The following is a 10,474-nucleotide window of genomic DNA, read 5'->3' on the forward strand; positions in this document are numbered from 1 at the left end:
TAAAATAATGTATTTACAAATTGTGTATAGTATACACAAAACTATATTTAATACTAAAAAATCTAATTAGATAATAAAATATTAGCAATTTTGAAATTCGCAAAATGCAATTTTTATATAGGGTGTGTATTATCTTGATTAGTTTTTGTCTCTAAATATATCTGAGTCATTATACAAACGTTATTATCATAACATATGTTTGCCCAACCACTCATAATGTTACATTTATATATATATATAAATCCAAACAAAAGTGATAATGAAACACGTCTATAATGGTGAGAACTTGAAAATATTTGGAAGGAAATACTATCTCAATCATTGTCATTTTTAATAAAAATAACAATAATAAAAAAATAAAGAACTTGACTTAGTTGCCATCATATTATGAATTTATCATATATGTGATCTCTTTTAACCAACCCGTATCTTCCAGAGTTTTCTCTTTATATTACAAAGACACACACACACACACATATAAAGATTCAACCATTCAGCAAAAAGAGAGAAGGTGATGGCAGGGTTACAGAGATCCTCAGTTTCATTCAGGAGACAAGGCTCATCAGGTCTCATATGGGATGACAAGTTTCTGCAGTCAGCTGAAATATTGGATGAAACAAACCACAAAAAAGACAACAACAACAATCATGAACAACAACAACAGCTCAAAGAGGCCAAGCCTCCCAGAGCCGTCCGATCAATCAACACACTAGATCGGAGCCGATCCAACGGAGGAGGAGGACGCGGGTTCCGCACCGGCAGGGTCTCTCCGGCCATAGAGCCGTCGTCCCCAAAGGTTTCTGCATGTGGGATTTGCAGTGCTTTCGGAAAAGCAGAAAAGCCTCGCCGTCGAGCAAAGTCCGCTAAGCGCAGAACATGAAAATTGAAAATTTCAATGTGTTTTCATTGCCGCTGGTGGTGTTTATTGGTGCCGGAGGTCGGATATTCCGGTGATCATGCCTTATTTTGATGGTACATGTTTGCTAGTTTGATTATAATTTAGTTTATTTCAATTGGAATGAGGTCTAAGAACTTTGAAACCATGAACAAAGAAACACATAGAATGTTTTTTACTATTTGTTTTTATTTTTGCTGTTTTCATGTTGTTCGTTTTAGAGATGTTTTTGTGATTTGATGATGTAATTTATGTGTATATTGTTGTTTTAGCTATCTTTTGAAACATGAATTTCTCTTTTTCTCCCTAAAAAGGAGAAACAACAGATGTATGGAACGATACAGTTGGATCAGTATTATTAAATAATATGTGTTCATTTTAAATATTGTTAGTTAAAAATATTTTTTGGCCACACTTGAAAATATTTTTATATAATGTATAATCAAACACTTACAACTAATGTCACACCTACAAAGAACAACCACATTTGTACCATTTACAATGTGTGATTATGGAACAAAACACCATTGAAGGGGGCATAGGGTTCCTTACTTCCTTAAAGGTCAAGGATATGGGCATTGAATCGGTTTTTAATGGATAGTTGACGATGATGTTTCAAAATCCAGTCCTCTTCCCGAGAAAAATCGGAGGGAAGACCAGAAAGCACATTAGTTGTTCATTCTATTTTCTTAGCAAGAGTTCTTTTGTTATGCTTTTTTGTCCTAGTCAGACTCTCAAGACATAAAAAAATATTGTTATTGTTCAACACATTTTAAAGCTTAAACCCTTTTTAAAGAGAAAACGTCCTCTTCTCCAAGTTCGTGTTTCATTCACCTGTTCCCATATAACATAACATGTTCATAATAGCCTCTCCCTCTTCCATGATCTACAGTGTATTTTAGAAATCTACATTAAAATTTGAAGCCTACAAAAAAAATGGTGATGGTGTTCAATGACATTGAGATATCAACATTCGCATTCCTCATATTCTCACACTAAAATTTTTTACAATTTTCGCATAAAAAAATAAACATAACTTAATTCTCTCTTAAATTTAAAGCCAAATACCGTGTGAAAAATAAGAAAAACCACAATGGAGTGAGAGTAATTTGAAAGATAAACAGTGCATCGTTAACTTTTTTTAGAAAAAAAAAACATAGAGAGTACAAAATATGTGATGTGTCTGTTGAAAAAAGGGAATAGGGTTCAAATGCATGCATTGTTGCCTTCAATCACGTTGTGGGTTCACGTGTTAGGTCCCAACACAGAACCACTGATCTTTGAATATTTATTGTAACCCAATAATTGATGTTTAAGATAAAGCCTACTTGCTATATGGATGACTTTTGTTAAAAATGCACCCTAAAACTCCCATCCCTTCACGTTGTTCATCGAACCAACCCATCAATCTTGAAATCTTGATCAACAACTGGGACCACAAAACAAATGAACCCATCCATCCCAAGCCCACAATTCAATTTCAAAGCCTTCAAGCGTGCAATACACGTTTGAGTGATGGAGTTTCATGCCAAGACTTGGTCCCCACTCACAATTTCAACCCTAGATTTGTTAAAGATGCAGAGCGTGATGTGAACTACAGAATGGTCCAAACCATTCTATCCTCTTGATTTCAAGCCACTACATAATTTCAATCATCAAACAACTTCCCACTGAGTAGCGCATCCAGTTCAACTTAGAATAGTTAACAGCAAATTACTTAACATGTACAAATACGCCACCAAATATTTATATACCTGTGTATACTAAGCGAAAACAATGAGAAATAATTTAGGCAAATTATTAACATCCAGAGCCTTCCAAGGTATATTCTTTCATTGAATAAAACTGAATATGACATTAAAATGGCCAAGTAGAGCTTTACAAGTACAAGCTTAATATTTGACAACAAAGACAAGTCATCAGCAGGCAAACTGTCATCATATGCATTGACAAAAAAAGAACAAAAAACTAAGCAGTTGAAGATCAACTCAAAAGGGCATTGAATGAAAATTTGGAGAACTCCGAACCTTGTACCGTCATAGCATCTCCCTAGCAAGTGCTTACCCTAGGAGGTGAGAAATGGCCTTACAGATACTTTCTTGCAAGGGCTCGAACTTTTGTATCAAAATGAGATGACGTAATGCGAGAACCAGGCAAGTAGAGGGGATTGAGAAGAATCTACAGATTTCCAACAGTTTGAATATGTCAGTAAAGGACTACAGTTTAGGCTAATATCAGAAACAGTGGTAGTACGGGATGACAACTATTCTTTGTTTATTTTTCCACAAGAATTAGTTTTTTGTGTGACTTCCCACATTGTTAAGGCAGTTTTTTCTGGTTGAAGGCAAAAGAGCTTAGGATAATTTTCATATTTTAGAACAAAACAAACCCTGGTGCCTTGTGGACCATTCAGATCAAGTCAGATCAAGTCAATTAAATGATCTTCCAAATTAACTCTATTTTGTTTTCAGGATTCAACTAGCTGTCTGCATAGCCATCATAAAGTTATTGAACTCTCATCAAACTGAAAAGAGGAATTGATACTAAAATGTGCAGCAAATAAAGCATCAAGCCAGCAACAACATAACCGTATGAGAATATGTGGTCAAGTCAACATGTGAGGATGATAGGAAAAGACTAGCCAGCCCGCCCCCCCCCCCCCCCCCCCCCCCCCCCTTTCTTTTTCTATAGAGGCAGGGAGATGAAGTAGAAATCTTGAACCTTGGTATATGGTGCAACCCGGTACAATTGAACATATAACAGAATAAATTGTAATCATGAAGTTCTACAAAAGTGAGAAATATAAAATCAATATGATTTTAAACTGAAAGAAGAATCAACAACGATGCACAGATGGTATAGCAAAAATCATAAGATAAAAGCTCCAATTACCAGAGGGCATAAAAGGAGGATAATTTGCTTTAAAGTGTTTTAGAAAGAATTCTATTTCACAGAACATTAAAGAATTTTTGTTCAATCCCTTAATTCTTTTGGAGATCCCAAAAGAGCCTTAAATTATTAGAGAATGGGCAAACAAGTTTTCTACAATTCTCTTGAACAAAATGTCGCACTGTGTCAGTTTCTTACAACCTTGACACTTTTGCATCCAGCTCTTCTTTTTGTTCCAAACTTCCACCAGCTTAACCGTACCAATGCTCCTTACCAGTGCATTCATATATGATTGAACCATCTTTAACTACTTCCCCTCATCTTGTCTGAATGCCACCTCTAACTTCTTGTGAAAGCATTCTCATTATAAATCTTTCTCGTTTTACCTCTCATCCATCGAAGCATCTTCAATTGGCTGTGTACATATCTCAAACATGTCTCGTAATTTACATAGCATTTAGCATCACAAATGGTAGCTGATCTTAGAGATCCTTTTAATTAAAGGGTCACATAAATTCAAATTTTTAACTACTTTTACTTTTACTGTGCCGAAACCCCTTAAAAATATATTAATAATAATAAATAAATAAAATCATACAAAGGTTGTTCATCCAATTAGATTACCAATTTTAGTACCACCATCGTGGTTCTATAATAAATTTTAAAGATTGTTCATGAAGATATATATAAGAAATATTGTATAATTTCACAAGGTAAATCAGAAAAATTAATCCAGCAATGTCAAAAGAATCAAATCTTGCTATCAGAATATAAATTATATATAGGGAAAAATAATTAAAAATATATATATATAGAAACATTACCTTTATATATAGCTCATGGACCTCTTGGAAGAAGCTTTTGATTCCATCATCATTACGAGAGTCATGGAGCAGCATCAATCGCGTATGTACGAGGCCATTGGTTAAGGAAAATAAAGTAATAAAGCTAGGGTACAGATTTGAAGATCAGATGTGATAGTTCATAGAAAAGTACTATAAGATGAATCACAGTACTACATCAATGCAATGCTAAATTGAAGCTATGAAGTGATACTATACTATACCTTCCACACACAAACACACACATGATTCATCTTAAGGGATTGCTACAAGCATCATCTCACCCAAAACCACACATATTTTGATGTTTTATGTATATAAACAGAACAAATGCATTTCCCAGGCGTATTTAGTAGCTTTCAAGACTTCAAATCATAACTCAATACACATTGAATAAACCCTAGAAGTAGAAGATGATCAAATTAGAACTCATTTAAGCACATCAAAGCAGAAGACCGCGCTGAACAAGCTGCTGAATCGAAGGGAAAAAAAGTAGAGTAAAACAACAGGAAAAGCGTATCTCAAAATCTGATTTTGATATCCAAATGACAAATGAACAAAACCCTAAAAATTTAAAATCACCGCAACTATGAGAGCAAGAATGAGTCCATTGCTAAACAACCTATTGATTTGAAAGAACAAATGCATTATATGTTTTATATATAGAGAGAGATACATACATGCATATATATATATGTATGTAGAGAGAGAGAGGGGGGAGTTTGCGGAAGATTAAGGTTTCGAGATAGGGGAGGTCGCCGACGGTAGCCGGAATTTGGCTGGAGATGTCGCCGGAGAAGAAAAACAACTTATAAAGGGTATTTTCGTAATCACAAGAATAATTTCAGTTTTAAATTAATATTAAATCATAAGGTTAATTTTGTCATTTCACAACCTAATAAACGGGTCAGTCACCGTATGTGGTAACTTGATAGCATTTCTTTAGTTGAGGGGGGTTTTTAATTTTAGTTGGGGGTTTTTTGAACGAAAATGATAGTAGAGGGGGGTTATGTGATTTTTCCCCATTAAGTTCCATAACAGAAAGTAAGTTCTTCAAATCTATAGTTATCAGTATATACATATAAGGTATCACCAATTTAATAAACCTCTTTAAAGTGAAACAAATTACATGTTTATCCAAAACTTTAAAAGAAAATAAAATAGAAAACAACTTTGGTTAATTATTCCTTGTAACCATGAAGTAGTAGCAGCAAAGGAAGCAAATTCAGCTAGAGGAGCATAAGAGTCCCCAACTTCGAAAGGTTGAGAAGTCTGGAGCATCAATTAACGTAATTAAAGTGTTGGACAAAAAAAATAAAAAAAATAAAATAATAATAATAATAATAATAATAATAATAATAAAATCTCCATTATAACAGTGGGGACTGGTTATAAACAACACTCTTTACCCATATCTAAAAGCTGAAAGAAAGTGATTGGTACCTAATAAGTAATAACTCGTTAATGATGATTTGGAATGGCACACGCAGATCAATACAAGGGATATTTACAACTAAAAGAAACATCAGTTCTTTTGAACTGTTCTGGTTTTAAAACTTAACAAACAGAGATAGAATCAGGCCAACCAAAAATCTTCTCTGAAAAGCCTATTTAACGAAGTAAAACACATGCAGGGTTTTATCACAATAGAAACATGATTCTATCAAAATAAAATGCTAGGAGGGAAAAGAAAAAGAAATGTAGAAGGCACAACCAGCGCGGAGAGAGAGAGAGAGAGAGAATGCATAGAATCATAGGAATATAGTAGGAGCTCGCCTGATTTTCTATAGCTAAATTTTATTTCAGTCAAATCTCATATCAAAAGAAACTCTGCAATTTTCCAAGCATACCGTATATAATACTCACAACAAGAAAAATATAAGGTTATTGGGATCACACTGATTTTAAAGATCAATTTGGCTAGATAAAAAAGAAATAGAAGGAAAAAAGAGGGAAAAGTTAAGGTAAATGACCAGTCAGCATTTTGTTCTTTGCCCTTAGATATAATATATTATTATCGCAAATAACTAGATAACTTTAAATCTCAATTATTTCAGATTAAGATGTGCTATTTCCAAATAAATGATTATACTTGGCTTAACATACGATATAAATTTTTTAATTGTTTTTAACAATTTCAAATTGTACATGTGTAGGATATGACCTGCAGTAACATATACTGATACCACCATATCATTGAATCTGTCAATTGCTTTCAAGAACCTGGATAAAGAATAGGAAATATTAAATGTGTAAGACAAAGAAAGAAACCATGATGACAGAAGTATTTATTACAGGCTACAGCCCAAGAACTATTTGACCATGCTCGCTTACTGGTTTATATACAATGGGGGAAAGGGGGTGGGGTGGGGGGAGCAAGAGAGAAAGTTTTGGAGTCTTACATGGCACTTGTTGTCCATGCAAGGTCCTGGACAATATCCAACGCTGCATGTAATATGAACTGGTGTTGATGTGCAGCATCTTCTTTCTGTAATATTTGTCCAAGGGTGTTAGAAACTACAAATAGCTTTCTTGAGATTTATTATTATTATTTTTTCCTTCCCGGTAAGGAACTTTCTTGAGATGTTCATATAGAAAATGGAAAGGATTAATAAGACAACTTAAGAGATGCTACTGGTATTCTATGATATACTGGCAAATACTGACCATGAAATCAAATAGGCATACTGTTGGCATAACTTAAAAAATCATTCAAAATTTAATATGAAATATTCAATCCCATTGGGATTTTGGTTCAAAAATAATGCTATGGCATATTAATACTTTGGTAATTCTGTGGGGCCTCGGCTTGGAGAATAATTAATAATATATTCACCATTCTTTGTAGTAAGTTAAGTGAGAATATGACCACGACTTGACAATATTGAGGGGAAACCAGGGCCCGCTTAGTGCAATTTGAGGCCTAAGGTAAAGTTCCAAGTGTGGCCTTTTGATATTTAATTTATTAATACAAAATCATAACAGTAATTTTTAATCAGTAATCATTCACTTACCTTTTGAGATGCAAAATTGCTAGTTAAAATTTTGTATTCAAGGATTTTAATTATTTCCTTTTAATAGATGATATATATAATCCATTTTCAATCTTTCTATTAGTCTCTCCTTTTTTAACTTTTTCATATCTAGATTCACATTTTTACTAGACATGTTTACTAGAGAAAGAGTTAGTTCCAAATTGGTGGTTTGGAGAGAAGTTCTAGAATTCCAAGGATTTAAGATAAGTAGAAATAAAAATGAATATGTGGAATGTAACTTTAGTAAATATACAAATACAAATGGGGATGTAATGAAGATTGAGGATCAAAAGGTACAAAAGAGTGAACAATTTCGTTATTTAGGCTCACTTATTCATAATGAAGGAGAAATTGGAGATAATGTTAATCGTAGAAAAAAGGCAGGATGGATTAAATGGAATAATGCATATATTATATAGTGTGATTGATGTGTGGGGCCCACCTCGAGAGGATGTTTTTCAGTTGGGGGCCTTAGTCGACTGTCTAAGTTGCTTAGGCTTAGAGGCCCCTGTGGAACACTGGAAAGTTTGGATGGCAAAAAAATGTAAATAAATTAAAGGGTTCCCATTTGCAAGACAATAAGCCAATAACATCATTATCACCCCATTCTATTGTTCTACATTGAATGAGGTTGGCCACATGGACTCTCGTATTTAACTCTTTTCTATTACAAGTTATGTCACCTATTATTTCTATTCTTTTAATAGCTTTTCTTATTACTTCATCCCTCTCAGTTTTGGAATGCATCTTCATCTCAAGAAGGCAATCCAAACTAAAACTCTTGTAAGCTAACAACTTGTAAGCTAACAAGTTAGATAATGATGAGTATCACAATGCTTTTGGTATAAAAGATGTCAATAGGAGGTCCTTCACATATGAAGTCCAATAACTATGCTTAGCAAGCCATTCGACAGATGTTTGCCTCACATATGTCAATGTTCATCTTCTAGCCAATGTTAGCTTCATGATCGGATGGGGATATGATTTTACATTAAACTTCTGAGTCTTCTAACCAGTGTGATTTAGAGGATCAAGTTACATACTGGTGAGGTAATACATGCTCATGGAAATCTAAATCAAGACTGCTATGTAGATATGGTAAAGCATGCACTTCACAAGCTAGTAATAATCAAGAAAATAACTAGGCCTATTTCAATATAGAAACAGATTTCCATGCAAGACGGTCTAGAACACAAGTTAAACAAATGAAACCCTGGATTCCTATTCAGATTTTGCATTTCCAAACAAAAAGGAAAAAATATAAAATTTTAGTCATAATCAATGTTAGAAAGTAGAACTGGTGAAGAAATCATACTTTGATTGCAGCGCCGACTTCAGCTTCATATATGGGAATGTCATTCCTACTAACAATCATAAAACATGCTGTGCCAGCCATACTAATACTCCAGACAAATATATACAAACTAAAATTTCCCAACTGCAACAAAAAATAAAAGGATTAAAGAATCTGAAATCCATAAGCTGAAAATCCTAAGCTTTAAATCATAAGCAAATTGAAATCAACCAAAGCCAGAGCAGTACCAAGCATCAATTGAATAAATAAAATAAAATTTAAAAATATATATACATATTGCTAAAAGCGTAGGACAACTCATGTGCATTCACACACCAGGTTCTAAGGAAATGTAAGAAAAAAACAAATATCCATATCTATATCAATACAACCATAGAAACGACAAAGAGGTGGTCTACCAAGGTCTCCTACCCTATCTTGGCCTGATCACTATGAGAACCAAAAAGCCCTCCAAATTTGAACGTCTTTACCACCCCTACCATCAATTTTGAAGTCCTTCCTATATGTGTGTGTGTTTTTCTGTGTGTGAAGTATTTATTCACTTGATTCCCTCAAACCTAGTCTAACTTGCAATTAATCTATTGATCAATTGACAGGCTACTTTTTGATAAAAAGACAGGATCAATACATATGCTTTGAAGATCGATATAACTAGAGTTTGGAAGATATACGTCCTTAGGTCCGATTTATCAAATATGTGGAGCCGTCGAAATATGTGTATACACATATGGATATATCATGTATATGCATACAAAAGAATTATCAAGAAAACACACATTTTTCGTGTCTGTGTGCGTATAACATCAAATGTGCAAGAAAACTCACCCAATTGTCGTCAATGAATCACCGTGGAGAGGGAGAGAGAGAGAGAGTTTGTGTGAGCTACTGAGCTTGACTTGCTGCGAGAGAGTCGAGGAGAGGACAGAGAAGAAGCCAAATCAGTTGCGATTTGGGGTTGGTTTAAAGAAATGGGCTTTTCTTTTTGTCCAACCATACCAGCCCAGGTTTATTTAAAACCAAGTTGGGCTCATCTGTGTATAGAAGAGTGTTTGGAGAAGCAGAGAGCATCTAAAAAGTGGTGTTATCTAATTGGAATGGCTTTCACAAAAGCATGAGCCCATCTTGGTTCTAAACAAACGTGGACTTAGTGCTGAATTGCCCATGTAGGGTTGAGTTTTTTTGTTTTTTATTTTTTTTGTGAGGTTCAGCAGTCTTGAAAATTGTAGAATGGCCCATTTTGGTTCTAAATAAAGTTGGAACTGCCTTTTGCGGGTATGAAGTTAGAGAAATTTTTAGATAATACTTATCCATTTGAGACGTGGTGGACCAATTTAATATAGATCATTGTCGAGATTTCGTTGTAATATATTAATTGACTTTTGTGGGGCCATTTTCTCAATCCAAAAATTTGGATTTAACTGGTTCACCAAGTGTCAATGAATTAAGACTATCTAATAATTTCTTATTTAAATAGTTGAAATGAGATCTGAAATCTGGC

The 10,474-nt window shown here is 34.0% G+C and overlaps 2 protein-coding genes across 2 annotated transcripts; one reads left to right on the plus strand and one right to left on the minus strand.

The window, feature by feature from the left end:
- The first annotated feature begins 401 nt into the window (after window positions 1-401).
- Window positions 402-1,278, plus strand: LOC132283755 (MAPK kinase substrate protein At1g80180-like). Its single transcript, XM_059785766.1, has one exon. The coding sequence runs from the start codon at window positions 515-517 to the stop codon at window positions 878-880; it is 366 nt and encodes a 121-aa protein (XP_059641749.1). The 5' UTR covers window positions 402-514; the 3' UTR covers window positions 881-1,278.
- A 1,414-nt stretch (window positions 1,279-2,692) lies between these two features.
- On the minus strand, window positions 2,693-9,961 carry LOC132284731 (uncharacterized). The gene is made up of 6 exons (XM_059786860.1): window positions 9,802-9,961; window positions 8,977-9,099; window positions 7,029-7,114; window positions 6,785-6,849; window positions 4,609-4,691; window positions 2,693-3,073 (listed from the first exon to the last, which is right to left on the minus strand). Exons 2-6 carry the CDS (start codon window positions 9,055-9,057, stop codon window positions 2,981-2,983), a joined length of 408 nt encoding a protein of 135 aa, XP_059642843.1. The 5' UTR covers window positions 9,058-9,099; window positions 9,802-9,961; the 3' UTR covers window positions 2,693-2,980.
- Window positions 9,962-10,474: the final 513 nt, after the last annotated feature.

This window comes from Cornus florida, unplaced genomic scaffold (assembly GCF_030987335.1).
Source record: "Cornus florida cultivar Cherokee Brave unplaced genomic scaffold, ASM3098733v1 CherokeeBrave_3.0.0_Hap2_Chr11, whole genome shotgun sequence".
Classification (NCBI taxonomy): Eukaryota; Viridiplantae; Streptophyta; class Magnoliopsida; order Cornales; family Cornaceae; genus Cornus; species Cornus florida.

Coding starts and splice junctions, on each gene's coding strand:
- LOC132283755 (XM_059785766.1), top strand. CDS start 515: ATGGCAGGGTTACAGAGATCCTCAGTTTCATTCAGGAGACAAGGCTCA.
- LOC132284731 (XM_059786860.1), bottom strand. CDS start 9,057: ATGGCTGGCACAGCATGTTTTATGATTGTTAGTAGGAATGACATTCCC. Junction 6,850..7,028: donor GCATGGACAACAAGTGCCAT/GTAAGACTCCAA, acceptor TTCTTTATCCAG/GTTCTTGAAAGCAATTGACA. Junction 3,074..4,608: donor TCCATGAGCTATATATAAAG/GTAATGTTTCTA, acceptor GGAAATCTGTAG/ATTCTTCTCAATCCCCTCTA.